The sequence below is a fragment of the Schistocerca americana genome, chromosome 2 (assembly GCF_021461395.2).
Source record: "Schistocerca americana isolate TAMUIC-IGC-003095 chromosome 2, iqSchAmer2.1, whole genome shotgun sequence".
NCBI lineage: Eukaryota > Metazoa > Arthropoda > Insecta > Orthoptera > Acrididae > Schistocerca > Schistocerca americana.
In genome coordinates, this window is record NC_060120.1 from 175,833,728 (window position 1) to 175,857,454 (window position 23,727).

At 42.7% G+C, this 23,727-nt stretch overlaps 1 protein-coding gene across 2 annotated transcripts in view; it reads left to right on the forward strand.

The window, feature by feature from the left end:
- The first annotated feature begins 230 nt into the window (after positions 1–230).
- LOC124588910 (esterase FE4-like) overlaps positions 231–23,727 on the forward strand; it is a 292,280-nt gene continuing 268,783 nt past the window's right edge. Inside the window, exons 1-2 of one of the 2 annotated variants that reach the window (XM_047131506.1) lie at positions 231–1,555; positions 1,655–1,832. In XM_047131506.1, the coding sequence (XP_046987462.1) occupies positions 1,746–1,832 (87 nt within the window). In that variant the 5' untranslated portion in view covers positions 231–1,555; positions 1,655–1,745. Of the gene's footprint in view, positions 1,833–23,727 lie in introns of both variants that reach the window. The other variant, XM_047131505.1, reaches the window with a different exon arrangement.

Below are 23,727 nucleotides of genomic sequence, written 5' to 3' on the forward strand. Positions count from 1 at the left end.
TCCCATCTCGTTAAGACCCCCAAGTTACTCGACCCAGCGGCGCGTGCCTACCCGTGCCGACTGACAGGTTGCACCTGGGGGGCACACAACTTGGAGAGTGACCGCAAGCCGGCCCATCAGAAGCACAGTGGGGCGGCAGAGCGGTGCCTCCCCCCCCCCCCCCCCCCCACCCCAGCCGCTCGCTCGGCACCTGCAACGGCGCCAGAGCTTTCGCCGCAGTTGCACACGCGCCGTCTGCAGTGGTGGTCGCAGTCGGCCGAGTACACGGGCTCAACTGCGCTCTGACACACACGTGTGGGGCGACCGCGCTGTAGGACTTGCTACTCGAGCTGCATATCACTGGCGGTGTTTCCTCAGTGAGATTCACTCCCAAACAATAAACTGCACGTGCCCACGACAACAGGTTATTAGCACCACACGAACAGTTGCTCACGATCCAAACTACAGCCTGCGAGGTCTATTTCTTCACAATCACTTCATTGTGCGGTTACCAGGTTCGATTCGCGGTACCATCGTCCACAAACCGCTAGGAAGTCCTCGCAGAAACATTACTGTTGACTGCGCTTCATAATCGGAAATGAAAGTAACAATTAACAGTTCTCACAAAATTACGGACGCTTATTTTTAGTGATAGGAACGGCAGAACCTGAAGCAAAGACCAAGATAGTTTCTTCTTGCTACAAAGGGTGAACCAGGAAGCTCATTTGAGAACTTCACCTTTTCCCGTCAGCCATATCGTCAAATGCAATAGTGTTTACTGACTCTCGTGGTTCGTAGACTGAAGCCGGAAACTTTTGCATTGACGGCTTGAGTGAAAGTAAACGCGAAAGTTTCAGCACCGTAATTTCCGTAAATCTCACGAACAGTCTCAAAACAGTCTTCAACATTCCCTAACAGGTAGCAAACATTTCTGTTCGACATGAGTATACAACTGTGCTCAGTGGAGATCGTTATGTCTGTAAGTAACTAACTGACCGGACGAATGCGGAAAGCAGCTAGTATTTTTACGGGATTATAGTGTGTTCTGATTACACATGAGACAAAGATGGCTTCATAGATAGCTTTATAGGATACTGAAATTGAAGGTAAGCTGTATACCGAACTTGACGATAATACCTCAAGAAATGTAATGTTACCAGTGCTTACGTTGCATCAGCGTCAAGTTGTAACACAATCTGAGACAACAGGAACAAATGCTTTTTGACTGTATATTGGTATTAAAAAACAGTCTGTAATACTTCGGGTAATACACGTAATTTTGTGTAAAGATAAATGAGTGAATAAAAGCTGCAATACAACAAACACAAATTTTGATTCCGTTGAGGGTGTGGTCCAGACCGTATTGGCATATTAGTAGGTGCTTGGTATAAAAAGGATACGAGAAACTGTGCAGGCACTAAATTCTCAGAACAAGTAGCTAATCTCATGTAGCCACTGGTACTTGTCACAACAGACAGTCAGAATTTCCCGTGGTTTTGAATTACGTTTGAAGTTTGCTGCTACATGTACGTCCCACCATGAAAGTCGCCACTACGAGACGCGATAAAATAGTGTGGTAACTATAAAATACACACTTTAAGATATAGGACCACTAACAGGCCACTGTTCAGAGTTCAGCTCGTGAATACGTCGTCCGTTGTTGGATATTTCAAAGAGTGTGACGACCGTCTGGATCCTCCAGCATCTCAGTCGAGCAGCAGCCAGCGCTTCCAGCCTCCAGAGGTTGTCCAGCAGTTGTGACCGCGATGCCTCTACCCAGTGGCATGGCGCTGGCCTCGGCCGTGACTTTTGCGGCCAACTTCCTCATCTACAATGCCATCGACTACACTCCGGTGAGTCTGCAGAAAACCGTAGCTAATCTCTCTCGTGATCTCTTGATTCTGTGCCAGCATACCACGTGGACTCGTGTTAAGACCAGTCGGTGCAGGGCCGGTTTAAGGCCATGCGGCGCCCACAATATTAATGGACGTCGAGGCTCCTCTTCAACAATGTGTACTCATATTTTTTTAGATGTATTATTTTATACAGAATATCTTATGACAATCTTTTGACAATGTTGACTGGAATACTCTCTTTCAAATTCTGAAGGTGGAAGGGGTAAAATACAGGGAGCGTAAGGCTATCTACAATTTGTACAGAAACCAGATGGCAATGTGAGTAGGCTGTTTAGGTTTTTATGTTGGTAAGTAGGCTGTTTAGGTTTTTATGTTGGTAACGTCACGTAGGGCTCTGTATGAAAATCACTGGCTGTGCTGTGTGCAGTCTGTGGCTGGTTGGCATTGTTGGCATATTCGCTATTGTAGTGATGGGCAGTTGGATGTGAACAGCGCGTACGGTTGCGCAGTTGGAGGTGAAAAATAGTTCAAATGGCTCTGAGTACTATGGGACTTAACTGCTGTGGTCATCAGTCCCCTAGAACTTAGAACTACTTAAACCTAACTAAACTAAGGACATCACACACATCCATGCCCGAAGCAGGATTCGAACCTGCGACCGCAGCGGTCACGCGATTCCAAACTGTAGCGCCTAGAACCGCTCGTCCACTCCGGCCGGCAGTTACAGGTGAGCCGCAAGCAGTGATGGATGTGGGAAGAGAGATGGCAGAGTTTTGAGAGCGGATGATCTGGACGTGTGTCCATCAGAAAGAGTAAATTTGTAAGATTGGATGTCATGAATTGATATATACAGGGTGTTACAAAAAGGTACGGCCAAACTTTCAGGAAACATTCCTCATACACAAATAAAGAAAAGATGTTATGTGGACATGTGTCCGGAAACGCTTAATTTCCATGTTAGAGCTCATTTTAGTTTCGTCAGTGTGTACTGTACTTCCTCGATTCACCGCCAGTTGGCCCAATTGAAGGAAGGTAATGTTGACTTCGGTGCTTGTGTTGGCATGCGACTCATTGCTCTACAGTACTAGCATCAAGCACATCAGTACGTAGCATCAACAGGTTAGCGTTCATCACGAACGTGGTTTTGCAGTCAGTGCAATGTTTACAAATGCGGAGTTGGCAGATGCCCATTTGATGTATGGATTAGCACGGGGCAGTAGCCGTGGCGCGGTACGTTTGTATCGAGACAGATTTCCAGAACGAAGGTGTCCCGACAGGAAGACGTTCGAAGCAATTGATCGTCGTCTTAGGGAGCACGGAAAATTCCAGCCTATGACTCGCGACTGGGGAAGACCTAGAACGACGAGGACACCTGCAATGGACGAGGCAATTCTTCGTGCAGTTGACGATAACCCTAATGTCAGCGTCAGAGAAGTTGCTGCTGTACAAGGTAACGTTGACCACGTCACTGTATGGAGAGTGCTACGGAACAACCAGTTGTTTCCGTACCATGTACAGCGTGTGCAGGCACTATCAGCAGCTGATTGGCCTCCACGATCCTCATTTCAGTGCAAATGTTCTCTTTACGGATGAGGCTTCATTCCAACGTGATCAAATTGTAAATTTTCACAATCAACATGTGTGGGCTGACGAGAATCCGCACGCGATTGTGCAATCACGTCATCAACACAGATTTTCTGTGAACGTTTGGGCAGGCATTGTTGGTGATGTCTTGATTGGGCCCCATGTTCTTCCACCTATGCTCAATGGAGCACGTTATCATGATTTCATATGGGATACTCTACCTGTGCTTCTAGAACATGTGCCTTTACAAGTACGACACAACATGTGGTTCATGCACGATGGAGCTCCTGCACATCTCAGTCGAAGTGTTCGTACGCTTCTCAACAACAGATTCGGTGACCGATAGATTGGTAGAGGCGGACCAATTCCATGGCCTCCACGCTCTCCTGACCCCAACCCTCTTGACTTTTATTTATGGGGGCATTTGAAAGCTCTTGTCTACGCAACCCCGGTACCAAATGTAGAGACTCTTCGTGCTCGTATTGTGGACGGCTGTGATACAATACGCCGTTCTCCAGGGCTGCATCAGCGCATCAGGGATTCCAAGCGACGGAGGGTGGATGCATGTATCCTCGCTAACGGAGGACATTTTGAACAATACCTGTAACAAAGCGTTTGAAGTCACGCTGGTCTGTTCTGTTGCTGTGTGTTTCCATTCCATGATTAATGTGATTTGAAGAGAAGTAATAAAATGAGCTCTAACATGGAAAGTAAGCGTTTCCGGACACATGTCCACATAACATATTTTCTTTCTTTGTGTGTGAGGAATGTTTCCTGAAAGTTTGGCCGTACCTTTTTGTAACACCCTGTATATTATGATTTTTGAACACTATTAAGGTAAATACATTGTTTGTTCTCTATCAAAATCTTTCATTTGCTGACTATGCCTACCAGTAGTTACTGCCTTCAGTAGTTAGAATCTTTTATTTAGCTAGCAGTATTGCCGCACGCTGTATTGCAGTAGTTTGAGTAAAGAAGATTTTTTTGAGGTAAGTGATTCATGAAAGGTATAGGTTACTGTTAGTCACGGCCATTCTTTTGTAGGGATTATTGAAAGTCAGATTGCGTTGCGCTAAAAACAATATTGTGTGCCAGTTTACTGTTGATCAGAATAAATAAAGAGAGAAATGTCTGAGTACGTTCAGTTTTTCTCAGCTGTTTGAAAATCAAATAACGTAAGAGGTTTACCAGCACTGTCATTCATAAATTTTTCTAAGGGATGTTTCACAGTCATAAGAGTCGACGGGCTTGAAAGGGATGCAGTGGTTGGGAAGGGATTGAGACAGGGTTGAGCCTATCCCCGATGTTATTCAATCTGTATATTGATCAAACAGTAAATGAAACAAAAGAAATTATTTGAAGTAGGAATTCAAATCCATGGAGAAGAAATAAAAACTTTGAGGTTTGCCGCTGGCATTGTAATTCTGTCAGACAGGGAAGGGCCTGGAAGAGCAGTTGAACGGAATGGACAGTGTCTTGAAGGGAGGATATAAGATGAACATCAACAAAAGCAAAACGAGGATAATGGAATCTAGTCGAATTAAATCATGTGATGCTGAGGGAATTAGATTAGGAAATGAGACACTTGAAGTAGTAGATGAGTTTTGCTATTTGGGCAGCAAAATAACTGATGATGGTCGAAGTAGAGAGGATATAAAATGTAGACTGGCAATGGCAAGGAAAGCGTTTCTGAAGAAGAGAAATTTGTTAACATCGAGTATAGATTTAAGTGTCAGGAAGTCGTTTCTGAAAGTATTTGTATGGAGTGTAGCGACGTATGGAAGTGAAACGTGGACGATAAATATTTTAGACAAGAAGAGAATAGAAACTTTCGAATTGTGGTGCTACAGAATAATGCTGAAGATTAGATGTGTAGATCACATAACTAATGAGGAGGTATTGAATAGAATGGGGGAGAAGAAAAGTTTGTGCCACAACTTGACTAGAAGAAGGGATCGATTGGTAGGACATATTCTGAGGCATCAAGAGATCACCAGTTTAGTATTGGAGGGAAGCGCGGAGGGTAAAAATCGTAGAGGGGGACCAAGAGATGAATACACTAAACAGATTCAGAAGGATGTAGGTTGCAGTAGGTACTGGCAGATGAAGAAGCTTGCACAGGATAGAGTAGCATGGAGAGCTGCATCAAACCAGTCTCTGGAATGAAGACCACAACAACAATATCTTATCAAATGGTTCGAAAGGCTCTGAGCACAATGGGACTTAACATCTGAGGTCATCAGTCCTCTAGAACTTAGAACTACTTAAACCTAACTAACCTAAGGACATCACACACATCCATGCCCGGGGCAGCATTCGAACCTGCGACCGTAGGGGTCGCGCGGTTCCAGACTGAAGCGCCTAGAACCGCTCGGCCGGCAACAACACCTTATCGTACGCCATGAAGTGCGCTTGAAAAGCTTTTATTTGACTGACGGTACTGGAGTACACAACCAATCATCAGCGCATCTGATTCAGAAGATGAACAACACATGTAAGCTATACATACCTATATCGAAAACACAAAAACGCTTTGTATACACTGAATTAGAGAAAAAGATTATTGTGCACGTCTAAACCAAACAATATGCCTGTCAGGTATAAAATCGTTATGATTATTAAAAACGATATTGGTCATCAAACGCCGTGAATACTTAAAAATATAACTACAGCCCTTTGTGGCCGTAGTGCTCCAGCGGGCAGAGAGCTAGACTCCGGCCGTGTGGCTTCTGGGTCCAGTTCTCGGTAAGCTGCGATTTTTCCTGGTCCCAGTGTCTCCAGGACGGCACGAGCCACACTCAGGCCGCTCTCAAAAAATGAATACGACAGAGCTTCCTGGGGATGAGGGCGGCGAGAGGAAAGGGTGGATTCCTCAGTCTGAGCTCGTTTTCTGGTTACATCACGTGACCAATATCGAAGTGTTGTACCTTGCCGGATTTATGGTGGTGGTGGTTAGTGTTTAACGTCCCGTCGACAACGAGGTCATTAGAGACGGAGCGCAAGCTCGGGTTAGGGAAGGATTGGGAAGGAAATCGGCCGTGCCCTTTCAAAGGAACCATCCCGGCATTTACCTGAAACGATTTAGGGAAATCACGGAAAACCTAAATCAGGATGGCTGGAGACGGGATTGAACCGTCGTCCTCCCGAATGCGAGTCCAGTGTGCTAACCACTGCGCCACCTCGCTCGGTTTTGCCGGATTTGTGGAAGTGTCTAACTTTACTAGCTGTACGAATATCACATTTTAATTGAAAAGTAGGTGACGTACGCAGTAATATTTAAGAGAAAGCGCGATTTTTCAGGCATTTTTCCGCAGTTGTCAATTTTGAGTAGTCACGGAAACCAGACCGTAAGTAGGAGAAAAATTTCCGTAGCACCGTTTAGAGATGCAACCTTTGTCCAGAATGAGATTTTCACTCTGCAGCGGAGTGTGCGCTGATATGAAACTTCCTGGCAGATTAAAACTGTGTGCCGGACCGAGACTCGAACTCAGGACCTTTGCCTTTCGCGGGTAACTGCTCTGCCAACTGAGCTACCTAAGCACGACTCACGCCCCGTCCTCACAGCTTTAATTCCGCCAGTACCTCGTCTCCTACCTTCAAAACTTCACAGAAGCTCTCCTGCGAACCTTGCAGAACTAGCACACCTGGAAGAAAGGAGTGCTTGTTCTGCAAGGTTCGCAGGAGAGCTTCTGTAAAGTTTGGAAGGTAGGAGACGAGATACTGGCAGAAGTAAGGCTGTGAGGACGGGGCGTGAGTCGTGCTTGGGTAGCTCAGTTGGTAAAGCGCTTGCCCGCTAAAGGCAAAGGTCCCGAGTTCGAGTCTCGGTCCGGCACTCAGTTTTAATCTGCCAGGAAGTTTCAGTCCAGTCAGTGTTTGGCAAGTGTTTTATTTCCCGTATGTACTCGATTCTTTTTTCTGCTACTCGGTTATTTTCCATCAGCACTTATTTTTGTTGAACTTTTCTTGTCTGTAGCCCAATTTCCAAAGAGCACACCAAAGGATAGTTTCACGCATGTCACCAAAGGTTTCCATTTCAATCATCAACTTTTTTCAATACAGCTGGTACTGTTGCAAACTGCTTTTCCACAACTAAGTCGTAGATTTTCCTTCTTTTGACTCCCTGTGTAAACTCGCCCAATGATAACTTCTGTCACCTGCCAGTACCTTTTTCTTTCTTTTTTATTAAAAATGAAACTCCTCCAGCTGTACTTAAGATTTCATATTTATTTGGCTACTAGTTTAGACGTTGCGTCAACGCCATCTTCAGACCCGTACACTTTGATTATATCAATTGTGTGTGGCTGAGTACAACAAGTCCGCGGTAAGAACAATACGTGCTCCATGTGGATGGCGGGTAGTACAAGACATGAAGTTTCTCTCTATTCTCACAAAATTCACTTCATTGTACTTTCACTAATACCGAGACATTAAGGCGTTCTCTTTATTGGCCGTGATGCGGAACTGCTCACGCCCTGTACTTTTCCAGGCTCAAAGTAATCACGTACACTGATCACCACGGACTTCCCATAATTTTGCAAATGACTCATAGTTTCACACAAGTACAAAGCAACTAATTATATCATGAAGACTGTCTCACGCGAGCACATAACAACGAATGACAGCACGAGTTTTTCCTATCTGACGGGAAGCCCCGATGTGAGCACTGCAACAATAAACACTCCAATGGAACTACCGTTCAGAGGTCCGATAACATAGCATACCCGAGCACGCAGAGCATAAGGACGCAAATGGTACGTGACATTAGCGCTTTGTGTAGAGTTACGTGTATAAAAAATAAGAGTTGTGAAAGGCAGCAACGGAGCTAGCATTTACACTTACCGTCTTGTTCATACCCAACAGCGTTAGGTGAATTGCGACAGTCAACATCCGTCATTATTACAACCAAATGGCTAAACAGAAACTAACAAAAATCCGCCTGTAAGCACAGAATCGTTGTATCTTTTAACAGTTCGAATGAAATTTTTTCCGAATTATGGTCTGGTTTATATGACTCCTCAAAGTTGACACTCGCCAAAAAATGCTCGAGAAAGTTCGCTTTCTCTGAAATACTATACCGTATGTCTCCCCCTTTTCATTTAAAGCATAATATTCAGAACAGAGCCGGCCGCGGTGGTCTAGCGGTTCTAAGCGCTCAGTCCGGAGCCGCGCGACTGCTACGGTCGCAGGTTCGAATCCTGCCTCGGGCATGGATGTGTGTGATGTCCTTAGGTTAGTTAGGTTTAAGTAGTTCTCAGTTCTAGGGGACTGATGACCATAGATGTTAAGTCCCATAGTGTTCAGAGCGATTTGAACCATTTTTTTTTTCAGAACTGAAGTAAAGAAAATATTTCCACGATTCCGGTAAGATACAGCATACCGATGTTTGTCATGCTATGTAACCAGAACACGGGCTCAAAGTCAGGAGTCAATCATTATGAAACGGATAGTGCCGCGGCAACGAAAATCTGTACGTAAAGCACACAGTAACCCAGTCAGGGGTTTGATCCTCGGAGATTTTAACCCTATACATAACCAACTTTTTATGACCACCATTATCTCGTGGTAAAAAAAAGTATCACATCTGCAGTTCACAGCCGGTCGGAGTGGCCGAGCGGTTCTAGGCGCTACAGTCTGGAACAGCGCGACCGCTACGGTCGCAGGTTCGAATCCTGCCTCGGGCATGGACATGTGTGATGTCCTTAGGTTGGTTAGGTTAAAGTAGTTCTATGTTCTAGGGGACTGATGACCTCAGAATTTAAGTCTCATAGTGCTCAGAGCCATTTGAACCATTTGCAGTTCACAGATCGTCGTCTGTATGTGTCATAAAACTTTAAAACACTAAACGGAATAAGAATGACCATGTCTTTAAAATACATGCAAATACCATCACCAAATAGTTTCTTCTATTAATTGTGTGTGAAGCGTAATGTCAACTTGTCTCAGGCACACTTCCGTGTCGTATTTTACGTCCACGTAATAACTGAAGCTAACGTCTAGTAAAATTTTATTTCACCGGTTCAGTCACTAACAGACATTATGCTCATTGGTTTATGAATCGTTACCTGAGACATGTAATCAACATGACTCAAGACACTAAAACCACCCGTTACGTTGACTCTTCTTAGCTCCACCCTCATAGCATGGAAGGTACTGTTACTCTTGTTTTCACTAAGTGGTAAGAGTAAAATGACCAGTTTTGTACGTTTTTAACATTGCTTGACTTTCCGGCCAACAAAACTGACAATTGCCCATCGTTGCAGGTACTGTTTTGTCCACACCGTCTCGAAATTAACCAATAAAGTGCTTCGTATTGTAAACTTACCAGCTTTAGCATACGGAGCTGGAAACTTATAAACTGTGGCGTTGGATGGAGAAAATGAGCACACTGGCGCATCTGAATAGAGCAAAATATTAACTCATGCATCAATACATTCTTAGAAGAGCGTTGAAATATGACAGACAAACAGACTGTAAAGACACACTATGCCTGAACTCAGAATTGGCGATCTTGATAACAGAGACTGAGGTAGAATGTCCCTAACCTTGATTCAGGTTAAAGGCAATCACACTTCTGGTACGGATCCCACACTGCTGAGCAGTATTCAAGCAGTGGGCGAACAAGCGTACTGTAACCTACTTTCTTTGTTTTCGGATTACATTTCCTTAGGATTCTTCCAATGAATCTGTCTGGCATCTGCTATACCGACGATCAACTTTATATGATCATTCCATTCTAAATCACTCCTAATGCGTACTCCCAGATAATTTATGGAATTAACTGCTTCCAGTTGCTGACCTGCTATTTTGTAGCTAAATGATAAGGGGTCTATCTTTCTATGTATTCGCAGCGCATTACACTTGTCTACATTGAGATTCAATTGCCATTCCCTGCACCATGCGTCAATTCGCTGCAGATCCTCCTGCATTTCAGTACAATTTTCCATTGTTACAACCTCTCGATACACCACAGCATCATCTGCAAAAAGCCTCAGTGAACTTCCGATGTCATCCACCAGGTCATTTATGTATATTGTGAATAGCAACGGTCCTATGACACTCCCCTGCGGCACACCTAAAATCACTCTTACTTCGGAAGACTTCTCTCCATTGAGAATGACATGCTGCGTTTTGTTATCTAGGAACTCCTCAATCCAATCACACAATTGGTCTGATAGTCCATATTCTCTTACTTTGTTCATTAAACGACTGTGGGGAACTGTGTCGAACGCCTTGCGGAAGTCAAGAAACACGGCATCTATCTGTGAACCCGTGTCTATGGCCCTCTGAGTCTCGTGGACGAATAGCGCGAACTGGGTTTCACACGACCGTCTTTCTCGAAACCCATGCTGATTCCTACAGAGTAGATTTCTAGTCTCCAGAAAAGTCATTATACTCGAATATAATACGTGCTCCAAAATTCTACAACTGATCGACGTTAGAGATATAGGTCTATAGTTCTGCACATCTGTTCGACGTCCCTTCTTGAAAACGGGGATGACCTGTGCCCTTTTCCAATCCTTTGGAACGCTACGCTCTTCTAGAGACCTACGGTACACCGCTGCAAGAAGGGGGCCAAGTTCCTTCGCGTACTCTGTGTAAAATCGAACTGGTATCCCATCAGGTCCAGCGGCCTTTCCTCTTTTGAGCGATTTTAATTGTTTCTCTATCCCTCTGTCGTCTATTTCGATATCTACCATTTTGTCATCTGTGCGACAATCTAGAGAAGGAACTACAGTGCAGTCTTCCTCTATGAAACAGCTTTGGAAAAAGACATTTAGTATTTCGGCCTTTAGTCTGTCATCCTCTGTTTCAGTACCATTTTGGTCACAGAGTGTCTGGACATTTTGTTTTGATCCACCTACCGCTTTGACATAAGACCAAAATTTCTTAGGATTTTCTGCCAAGTCAGTACATAGAACTTTACTTTCGAATTCATTGAACGCCTCTCGCATAGCCCTCCTCACATTACATTTCGCTTCGCGTAATTTTTGTTTGTCTGCAAGGCGTTGGCTATGTTTATGTCTGCTGTGAAGTTCCCTTTGCTTCCGCAGCAGTTTTCTAACTCGGTTGTTGTACCACGGTGGCTCTTTTCCACCTCTTACGATCTTGCTTGGCACATACTCATCTAACGCATATTGTACGATGGTTTTGAACTTCGTCCACTGATCCTCAACACTATCTGTACTTGAGACAAAACTTTTGTGTTGGGCCGTCAGGTACTCTGTAATCTGCTTTTTGTCACTTTTGCTAAACAGAAAAATCTTCCTACCTTTTTTAATATTTCTGTTTACGGCTGAAACCATCGATGGATGCCGTAACCGCTTTATGATCGCTGATGCCCTGTTCTGCGTTAACTGTTTCAAATAGTTCGGGTCTGTTTGTCACCAGAAGGTCTAATATGTTATCGCCACGAGTCGGTGCTCTGTTTAAATGCTCAAGGTAGTTTTCAGATAAAGCACTTAAAAAAATTTCACTGGATTCTTTGTCCCTGCCACCCGTTATGTACGTTTGAGTCTCCCATTCTATATCCGGCAAATTAAAATCTCCACCCAGAACTATAACATGGTGGGGAAATCTACTCGAAATATTTTCCAAATTATCCTTCAGGTGCTCAGCCACAACAGCTGCTGAGCCAGGGGGCCTATAGAGACATCCAATTACCATGTCTGAGCCTGCTTTAACCGTGACCTTCACCCAAATCATTTCACATTTCGGATCTCCGTCAATTTCCTTCGATACTATTGCACTTCTTATCACTATAAACACGCCTCCCCCTTCACTGTCCAGCCTGTCTTTGCGGTATACATTCCAATCTGAGTTTAGGATTTCATTACTGTTTTCGTCTGGTTTCAGCCAACTTTCTGTCCCTAGTACTATATGGGCGTTGTGGCCGTTTATTAATGAGAGCAGTTCTGGGACCTTTCTATAGACGCTCCTGCAGTTTACTATTAGCACATTAATATTGTTATTCCCTGTTTCATTTTGCCTACTCCTACCTTGCCGCGTCTCAGGAGGCGTCTTGTCGGGCCTGGGGAGGGAATTCTCTAACCTAAAATTTGCTTCAAACCGAGTTTAAGAAAGAACTATTTACTGTGTTATGTATTCTAACGCAAGCCGGTTAATGCACTGTCCTAGATACCCTGTACAAAACAATGAAGTTATAGATTATGATCATAGCAACCCCCCTGATTCAAACAGAATCATTTCAAGCTTTGCCCTGTTCATTATTGCTACTAGTTTCATGCGTGCCGGTAATTGATTTTATAAACTGTTACACCTAGTTCATTTATGGTACGTGTTGCTGAGAGGCATGTGTTACTGTTTACTATCTCATTGGCCATTTGTTTGTTAGTAGCACATTTATCTGCAAGGTTAGGTTACTGTGTTGTAGTAGGATCACATGTAAGGAAAGAGTTTGGTGTGTGTGTCAGGGAAGATTAGGTTAGTCTTAGCACAGCCTTCTGCTTAACACAAGAATGCCTAATTAGGCTGGCGACCGGTTTCAATATATAATGTTACAACTTACTTTTGTGCTGAGAGAACGTCTGTTCCTGACCCACCATTTACTGTTGGTTATATTATGCTGGAGTGTTCCGAAAATGAATCCCAGTTTGATTGTTCTGTTTCTGTTAGGTTATCCCACGGTCACAGCTTTCAAAAATTCCTCGCAGAGGTATAACGATAGCATCGATTGTCGTTTAAGGCGAACGGTGGCAAAAAAAACCTTATGTCAACTTGTAATATGCAAAATGCGGTTCAATGAAATGGAATTACGTTGAATGTATTCTTCAAAAGTTTAAAAATACACACAACTTCAAGTCAGTGGTCTAACATCGCTAATGGTCAGTTAAGCGCACATAATCCTAAAGAGTAAAGAGTGGTATTATTTTAGATTCAAAACTGCTAACGGTTAATTTATACCAGAAAATTAAGGAATGCTTTTTGAGGCTCCTGAAAATGCGGGTCCCGCAGCATGTGCTATATGGAAAAACCATCTCTAGGTTACTGCCTGTTGTTAATCTGTTCAATGTTACTGACACTGTGACGCCTCTGTATCTAAGCAGTTTTCATTGTGCATTTATTTTCTTCCCCTTCCTCTTCTGAGAGCGTACAGCAGTCTATTCCTCGTACCCTCGTCACTTGGACGCGCATTTGTATGATAAGAAAGTATTTTTAATGTCTTGGTGCCCACCAAGAATTCCTCTCCTGTGCCAACCTCATCATCTCAGTGTAGCACTTGTTGCCAGCGTGTTCACTTACCTGTTGGATGTATTGCCGCCTCTGTCTTATCCTACGGTTTGCACCCTCTACAGATCTCACGCAAGTTATGCCCTGGTGTCTTAACACACGCCCTATTATCCTGTATATTCTTTTTGTCGATGTTTTCCATATGTTCCTCTTCTCGCCGCTTCTATGGAGAACCTACTTATGTCCTATCAGTTAACCTAATTTTAATATCTTCCTACAGCATCACATCTCAAATGCTTCGATTTCCTTGTTTTTCCTGGCAACCCGTAGGCCATGATTCACTTCCATACAATACTGCGCTCCAAACGTACATTCTCAGGAAATCCTTCCTCGAATGCAGGCCGATGTATGATGTTAGAAGACTTCTTTTGGTAGGTGACATCCTCTTTACCTATGCCAGTCTTGCGTCGTCCACCACGTGCTATTTCGCCAACTGCGAGGACCCCAGTTTTGGTGTTAAGTTTGTCGCCAATCTCATTTCTACTAATTCTCCTCATTACTACCGCCTTTCTTCAGGTTACTGCCAACTGATGGTGTGTGCTCGTTAGATTGTTCATTCAACACGCCCTGTCCTTTCTCGCTTTCACTGAGGATAGCTATGTGGCCATCCCTATGTAATGCGGAATTGACCTCTAGATTCACGAGAGGCAGAGAGCCAGTATAGAAGGAGGCTGGGAGTATTGTGTTGCCAGTGGAGAAACAATAACAGCAGAATGGGTCTGTCAGGTGTGCTCAGTCACTTCAGACGTGTGTGTTACGTCAGGAACAAATCCATCAGGGGCATTTCAGTCCTTCTAAAGCTGCCTGAAAATGTGTGGGAAGTTCCTGTGGGACCAAACTGCTGAGGTCATCTGTCTCTAGGCTTACACACCAATTAATATAACTTAAACTGCCTTACGTTAAGGACAACACACACCGATGCCCGAGGGAGGACTCGAACCGTGACAATGCGCCCAAGACAGCGCGGCAAAGCGAGAATGCTAAGGAACAACCACAGCTAAACAGGTAGACCTCCTGTACTGACGCACAGTGACCGTCTAGCATTGTGGAGGGTGGTTGTAAAAAAAATCGCATGAAATTAGCGGTAGGAATCACTCATGAATTTTTAAAGTGCTACCAGCAGTCCAGCTAGACAATGACTGTGCGTAGGGGTTGAAAAAGAATAGGGTACAGCTCCTCATATGCCATGCAGTTCTACAGTCAATGCTAAGCGACGTTTGATGTGGTGTCAATAAATGACTTGAAACGTGTAACTCTATACCTCTTCGCAACCCGATTGAAAGGTTTGGGTTTAGCGACTGCATGGAGAACGTTACCTTTTGTTGTGTGTAGTACCAACAGTTGTACGAAGGTGGTAGTGTTACAAAATGGGAGTGTTTTCGTTGTTAGGGTGTGTTCCTCTTAATGCACTTAAAGCTAGTTCGGGAGAATATAAACACATTTTTCATCATTATGGGCTGCATATAGTAGAGGAACAGTGATTGTATCAGCGCAACAATCCACATGACAATGCACCCTGTCCTAAATCAGCATCAGTGAGGCAACGGTTTGCGGACAATAACATTTCCGAAATAGACTGACCTATCCATAGACCCGACATTAACCCAATGTAACATCTCTGGGATGAGTTAGAGCATCGACTTCGCTCCAGATCCCAGCAACCAACCTTCTCTGGTTTCGGCTCCTGGGAAAGAATCGTATGATTTACATCCGTTCACCCTGAATTTTAATCCCACTCCCGAACTTTTCTTTTATTTCCTCATTGCTTCTCCTACTTATAGATTGAACAATAGCGACGAAAGGCTACATCTCTGTCTTATACCCTTTCTAGTCCGAGCATTTCGTTCTGGTCATTGTTCAAATTTTTACGTCTTGGTTCTAGCACAAGTTGTACTGTATATTACCAATTGTGTACGGATAGTCTGGGTAGAATGGCTAGCACACGTCTTTTAGGTTTAGGTGCTCCGAGGTGGACGGAGGAACTGTGCTAGAGCAAACAAATTAGTGACAAAGCAACTATACAATTTATTGCGGTGTAATACTTAAGTTGTACAGCAACTCGTTGGATGTAGTTGTGGACAGTTCGGCTGAGGAGTGTCCTGTCAAGGCGTGCACTACTGAATAAAATGTCGACAATGCTATGTACGACCTGGGCGCCACACTGTCAATCATTGTAGTAAACACTTGTCCCTATGCAAAGGCTATAGGCGACTCCGGTTGTGTCTATTGGCGAGAACATAACATTGTCTCCATATCTCTACAGCTTACACCTAATTTCCCGAGAAATTCGAACATCTACAACAATTTTACATTGTCGAAAGCCGTTTCTAGATCGACATATCCTATGAACACGTCGCATTGTGTTCGTAAGTCTTGTTTCAATTATCATCTGCAACGTCTCAACTGCCTTTCTGGTGACATCTTTTCTAAAGCCAAACTGATCATGATTTAGCAAATCCTCAAGGTCTTTTTTTGCATTTTTCTGAATATTATTCTTGTCAGAAAAATGGATGCATGAGATGTTAAACTGTTGGAGGGACAGTTTCCGCACAGATCCGCCCTCGATATCCTCGGAATTGTGTGGATGATATTTTTCCGAAAGGAAAAACTGAAAAAATTGAAAATATGTCCTTACAAAAACGAAGGCAATTAACATAGCTGATGAATTAAATAAAAACATAGTTTCTGCAGGGAATCATATATCTATCTTGGAAAATGGCTTTCCGAGACTGATATCAGAAATACTCTTCCGTGACACTGACAAGGGGGAGATTGAATCAATAATTAAATCACTGAAGACTAAGGACTCTTACGGATATGATGAGGTACCTAGCAGTATACTGAAGTACTGTGCTGCACATGTTAGCCCTGCGCTTAGCCACATTTGTAATTCCTTTAGGAATGGTCAGTTTCCTGAACGATTAAAGTACTCAGTAGTAAAGCCGCTTTGTAAAAAGGGAGAAAGTGATAATGTAGACAATTTTATACTTATTTCTATGCCATCAATGTTTGCTAAAGAGGCTGTGTATGTAAGGATAATTGATAATTTCATTTAACAAAATTTGTTGTCAAATGTACTATTCGGTTTTAGAAGTGGTTTAACAAATGAAAATGTTATATTCTCTTTTCTCTGTGAGGTGCTGGATGGATGAAACAAACGCCAGAAATCTTTATTTTTATTTTACTGAGGGATCTGATAGTGTTGATCACAAAATACTGTTCCAGAAACTGGACCATTATGGAAAACGAGGAGTAGGTCATAATTGATTCACCTCTTACTTTAAGAACAGACAGCAAAAGGTCATTCTCGACAGTATTGCGAATGGCTACGATGAGTGGTCCGAGTGGGGCGCGGTTAAATGGGGGGGGGGGGGGGGGGTGCCCTAGGGATCAGCGCTGGGGACACTCCTGTTACTCATTTACATAAATGATATGCCTTCTAGTATTACAGGTGATTCTAAAATATTCTGTTTACTGATGACACTAGCTTGGTAGTAAAGGATGATGTTGTGCGCAACGTCGGCACTGTTTCAAATAGTACAGTTCGAGACGTATGTTCATGTTCAAAATGTGTGTGAAATCTCATGGGACTTAACTGCTAAGGTCATCAGTCCCTAAGCTTACACACTACTTAACCTAAATTATCCTAAGGAGAAACACACACACCCATGCCCGAGGGAGGACTCGAACCTCCGCCGGGACCAGCCGCACAGCCCGTGACTGCAGCGCCCAAGACTGCTCGGCTAATCTCGCGCGGCGTATGTTCATGGGTTGTAGAGAATAAACTAACGCTAAGTCACAGTAAGACTTAGTTTTTGCAGTTTCTAACACACAATTCAACAAAATCTGACATTCTAATAACACAAAATGGGTATATGATTAGTGAGACTGAACAGTTAAAATTTTTAGGTGTTCAGATAAATAGTAATCTTTCATGGAAAGCCTATGGTTCAGGGTCTTGTTCAAACACTTAATGCTGCCATTTTTACTTTTAGAACAGTATCTTAAGTAAGTGATAGTTCGACATGAAAGTGGTCTACTTTGCTTATTTTCATTCGCTTATGACGTATGGTATTGTATTTTGGGGTAACTCTTCCCATGCTCAAAGTATATTTTTGGCTCAGAAATGGGCAGTTCGGGCAATAAGTACTGTAAATTCGAGAACCTCTTGTCGACCCCTGTTCATTAGTCTGGGTATCCAGACATTGGCCTCTCAGTATATAGATCCTTTAATGTCGTTTCTTGTTAACAGTATCAGCTTATTCCTAAGAATTAGCAGCTTTCACTCAGTTAATACTACGCAGAACTCCAGTCTGCATTTGGATCTCACCTCCTTGACTCTCGTGCAGAAAGGCATGTAGTATTCTACTGCATCCATTTACAATAATCTACCACAAGAATTCAAACATCTTAACAGTAATCCCTGAGCTTTCAAACCTAAACTGAAGAGTTTCTTCATGAGTAAATCCATCTATTTTGTTCAGGAGTTCCTTGAAAGACTAAGTTAATTCCTGTGTGACATTGTTGATTGCATTTTTTGTAGAAACTTATAGCTTGTCGTTCATTTAGTATTCATAAACATTTTCTTTTACCTATTATTAGTTTTCTGCCGTAATTTCGTGTACTGACACGGTCCATGACCACTGAGATTTGGTCCTCAATTTTGTCCTATGGAACTAGGCGTTTAAAATAAAAATAATAAAAAATATTTTGAAAATAGGTCAGAAAACTGACTCTAATCTTCATAAGACTGCATTGCAGTGGTTCAAGGACACTATCATTAAGTTGTGAAGTTTTGACGATTTTCTCGGATCAAGATTTTTGTAACGCGAAGAAGTTCGTTCCACATCAAAGGTGGTCTACCTTGGATATATAAAAGAAGCCAGTAGTGTCTCTGTGACTTTTCCAGGAAGCATTGCAGAACTATCGCCATTTAAAGTTGCAGCAGCAGTATGCGGAACCCGGAAACCGTATTTTCCAGGAATAGGGTACAAACTTTTTTTTTCTTTTACAGTTGTGTCGGCACATTTATGCCTGCCTTTCCGGGAACCACATGAGAATTATCAGCCACACGTACTCCGTCAGTCAAAAGGAAATCAAAACAGTATATGATTTTCATCACGTTCACTAGAAATATAAGATCTGATTTTATGCACTGCGAGTCAGAGTTCAAATTTATGTTAGAAATCCAGACTCACAACATAACGATTTAACTGCTGTACCTAAGTGCTGCACGACCCTGAAAGAACTGTTCAGAATTGCCAGCATGCTACTTAGCTTCACTTAACCATGTACTGTAAACTCCAGTGTTTCACAAAAGCCGGTAAATCCCGGCATTGCTGCAAGATGCCCGAGGTGCCACAGACTCAACCTTACTGCACCAAAGGGAGATTACCAAGTTATGTAGTCCGTAACACATATAGAGTTGAAGGTCTGTCGCAAGAAAATGCTTGTCAGATAAGTAATTTATGCTGTTCACGTTATTGAAAAAGGCAAAGTAATGCACTTATCATTAAAATTTTGCCGGCCGCGGTGGTCTAGCGGTTCTAGGCGCGCAGTCCGGAACCGCGCGACTGCTACGGTCGCAGGTTCGAATCCTGCCTCGGGCATGGATGTGTGTGATGTCCTTAGGTTAGTTAGGTTTAAGTAGTTCTAAGTTCTAGGGGACTGATGACCACAGTAGTTAAGTCCTATAGTGCTCAGAACCATTAAAATTTTAATTTTTTGTATAAAAATAAAACTGTGTAATTTTGTGCGTTAATAGAACATTCCATTTCTGGGAGGGGTACTCTCTGTTAAAAAACCATGTGCAAATACATACAATCCGTGTCCCATGCATTACGCACTTGGAGGACTTGAAATCAATTAAGTTTTCTATGTAACCATATACCTACACAGAGCGAAAATAGTTGCTAATGAAATTTTGCAGCTAACGGTAACGATGCTGGCTGAATGTTATACTGCGACTCTGTCTCCGATGGTGACGTATTATCGTTTACACAACATGTTGCCAGTTCCATAAGAGATGATTTAAAACATTACAAATAAAATTATGAAAAGTTAATCATTGCTCTTTATTAGTATCTGGCACTGGTCAGAAGGGTCATACACGGCTAATTACTATAAGTAAAATATATTCAGCAGGTCTGATTGGTTCTTCTATCTGCAGTGCTGTCGTAAGAGGCGAAGAGGAGACACATAAGGCGGTCATCTGACGAAAGACAGCAGATGGACGTAGATATTGTTTGTTCGAATATGCAGTGGCTTAAGAGTCGTGCAGAGAAGGTGTGTTGAATTTTACAGTGACTCGCGAGTTATTTTCACAAAAGTGTTTCGCCTGAGAATACTGCTACGTTTGTTATCGCAAAGTAAATGAATTTAGACATGTCAAAATTAAGATCTGGTATTTAACAGTTTTTTGAACTAACGGAGAAAACGTGTATATTAAAAATTCTCTAATGTTGTGGTTGGTTGAATTACGCACCAACTGGAATTTTTGCATCTCTCAAAAATAAAATGTTTGACTGAGAGTGGAAATACTCCGTCAATTATATGTTGTTCTGCTGGTTACTTGAATGAAGTACAATCGAATCAAAGAGAAGTAGATCATTTATTTTCGCAGATAGGCTGAAGTTCAATTAATATATGTTTGTAAAATATTTACAACGCTGTACTATTAGAGAATTTATAACAGTTGTTTGGATGTCACAAAAGGCGTAGGGAGCAGTAGAACTTATCGAGAACTACTATTATTAGAATCAAACAATCGCATAACACCATTCGGAAAAAAAAAGAATTTGATAGCTACATCCCGGTAGCCAATAAGATTACAAAAGCACGCTGGTTGGTCATTCTCACATGAGTCCATTGTGACTACATGTCAATGTGAAAATGGGTTATCAATGTTTTTAACGGATCAAAAAGTGTCTAAAGCGTTTTAGCGAGCAAGAAGCATCTGCTACGCTTGTACCTGAAATCCGAAATTTTATGGTAAGGTCTTATGGGACCAAACTGCTGAGGTCATCGGTCCCTAAGCTTACGCACTACTTAATCTAACTGAAACTGACGTACGCTAAAGAACACACACACACACACACACACACACACACACACACACACACACACACATGCCCGAGGGAGGACTCGAACCTCCGACGGGGGGAGCCGCGCGGACCGTGCTAGACGCCTAAGACCGCGCGGCTACCCCGCGCAGCTCTTGGAGATTTAAGTTCATTTCGAATGCGACAGTTTGTCTGGGTGGAGGGCAGAATCGAACTTATTCATTAAAATCATCAAGGAGTTTGTATTCTGCTCGTTCGTTGAAATTGCCTTCTTGCTACCGCTTTCTGCATAAGGGTTAGTATTCACTAAAGTGAGGTGTCGCAGGATGTGGGTACTGCGATGTTTGCGTACGTCTGGTTAGGATTAACCATTAATACGCGCTCATCTGGAGATAGATTGGTCGAAATCTGACGAAGGGTAGCGGTTTGAAGGGCAGAGGGAAAAAAGTGCCAAGGCAAGGGCCAAGGGAAAAAAACCTCTGCGAAAGTTAGGTCGGGCGGCAAGAGCAGTAGCGGTTGTCTTGCTGCCTGCGATAGGTTGTGTAAGGATAGGCTTTGTTAGTAGTGGGTATCATGCATGTCGATACCTTGACGTTGTGCGATTGTGCTGCTCGGCGGCTGGCGCTGGGTGCTGGTACAGAGTCCTCGTTCAGCGTCAACAACCTGCAACAGTTAGGTTTGTTATCGATCTTGTGTCCGATAGGTCATATACCGGAGGCACAGTGTGAGGGAATGTTGGCAGATTTTTTGTGCGTCTGTGGGCGAGCTCGTCGGTGTCCCTGCTGTGGCCTGTTGGTCGGCACTAATAGCAGCTGGTAGTTGCCAGTCAGTGTTGCTGATACGCAGGGGCTTGCCGACGTTTGTCGCTGTTTGCGTATGTTAGTTGACCATAGGTGGCTATGCCCTAGCTAGCAGTGTCTTTGGCCGTTTGTGTTTCCACCTGTGGTTGTGCGTTTGCTTGTCCGATGTGTGCTTTTATAACGGCATGCGCGAGGACTTCAGGATTACTGGATTAATACGCTATGATAACCTACCGTAATACTCCTAGTACCAAGGCTGAAACACTGCGGAGCGTTTGAAAAATGTATAGTTACTTAACTTCGATAAGAGAGATAGCTTTGGGAATATCCGGTGCAATGTGCAACTTATTTTCGAGTGCAGTCATAGTTGAAAAGCCAGCAATCCACTTTTACTATAGTAACAACACAAAACTAACTTTTCTAAAACTGGCTCCTTCTAATTTTCAATAAATCACAATAAAAGCATGCCTGAGTTGCGAATTTGTTTACATTTGATACAGTGAAGCAGACTTTCGTGGTACACCTCCTCCTGACGTCGGGGCTTGATTGCTGCTCTGTTTATCTTCTTATTGTTTAATAAATTTCCACACGTGTCATCTTCGAAGGCTCTTTCCAACGCCAAAGAAAAACTATATAGTTCCATTAAAAATAATTCCGCGTTATAATGCAGCAGCTATAAAAGTTAAAAATTACTTGCATGGCAGGGAAGTCGCAACATTGTCCTCTATAGCTTACTGAAAACTGCATTTGGATATATTTACTCGTTCTTAATGTATCTGGGATGGCTAGTCTGAGCTGCTTCGCCATGTACATTCCCGTTGTTGTGATTTTGTAAACGTAGTGGTACTTTTCGTGTCGTAAAGAATTTAGTGAGCATGATAAGTGCAGCGTGTGCGAAACTAAAGCAACAACTTAGACATGCGCAACAACTGCAGTGGTACACTGCAGCGATCAGCTGAAACAAGTCTGGCCAAACTTTCTCCGCAGCCTCGACTAACAGGTCACCGGTCAACTGAGCCAGCTTTGTCCACCTACTCTCAACAACTCCAGACCTCCTTGACCTTTCCTTGCACTTGCATACGTATGTGCGTGCAAAGTACCGTCGGATTCCGAGAAGCTGTTGCAATTGCGTTTCAGAATTTCCACTGTACCGACCCAGGGGACATTTATTTTCGCTTCCAAGTGGTCCTCAAGCGCCGCATTAATTATGCTGTCACTCCTTAACGGTGTTCAAGGATCTCTGCAGACAATCCCAGTAAATGGCCTACACTGGCAGTTGCCACGCGTTTCAGAACGCAGCATTTCTGCAGCTGGTCACTCTTAAGCAGCAATTGGGTAGATTAGATTAGATTAGATTAATGCTAGTTCCATGGATCATGAATACGATATTTCGTAATGATGTGGAACGAGTCACATTTCCCCATTTTCCAATACATGACATAATTTAGTTAATTTAACAACATAATTAAGTTAATATAACAACTTTTTTATTTTGAATAGTGAAGATCATCCTTTCTCCTAGTATTGTAGTTATGCACACTGCTATTACTTTTGAATTGGGTTTGGTTGTTAATGACAAAATTCATAAGAGAGTATATATACTGAGAAGCTACTGTGAATATCCCTAGATCCTTAAATAAATGTCTGCAGGATGATCTTGGGTGGACTCCAGCTATTATTCTGATTAACGCTTTTGTGCAATAAATACTTTATTCCTCAGTGATGAATTACCTAAAAATATGGTGCCATATGCAAGCAATGAGTGAAAATAGGCGTAGTAAGCTAATTTACTAAGATGTTTATCACCAAAATTTGCAATGACCCTTATTGCATAAGTAGCTGAACTCAAACGTTTCAGCAGATCATCAATGTGTTTCTTCCAATTTAATCTCTCATCAATGGACACACCTAAAAATTTTGAATATTCTACCTTAGCTATATGCTTCTGATTAATGTATATATTTATTAATGGCGTCATACCATTTACTGTACGGAACTGTATGTACTGTGTCTTATGAAAATTCAGTGAGAGTCCGTTTACAAGGAACCACTTAGTAATTTTATGAAAGACATTTTTTACAATTTCATCAGTTAATTCTTGTTTGTCAGGTGTGATTACTAGACTTGTATCATCAGCAAAGAGAATTAACTTTGCCTCTTCATGAATATAGAATGGCAAGTAATTAATATATATTAAGA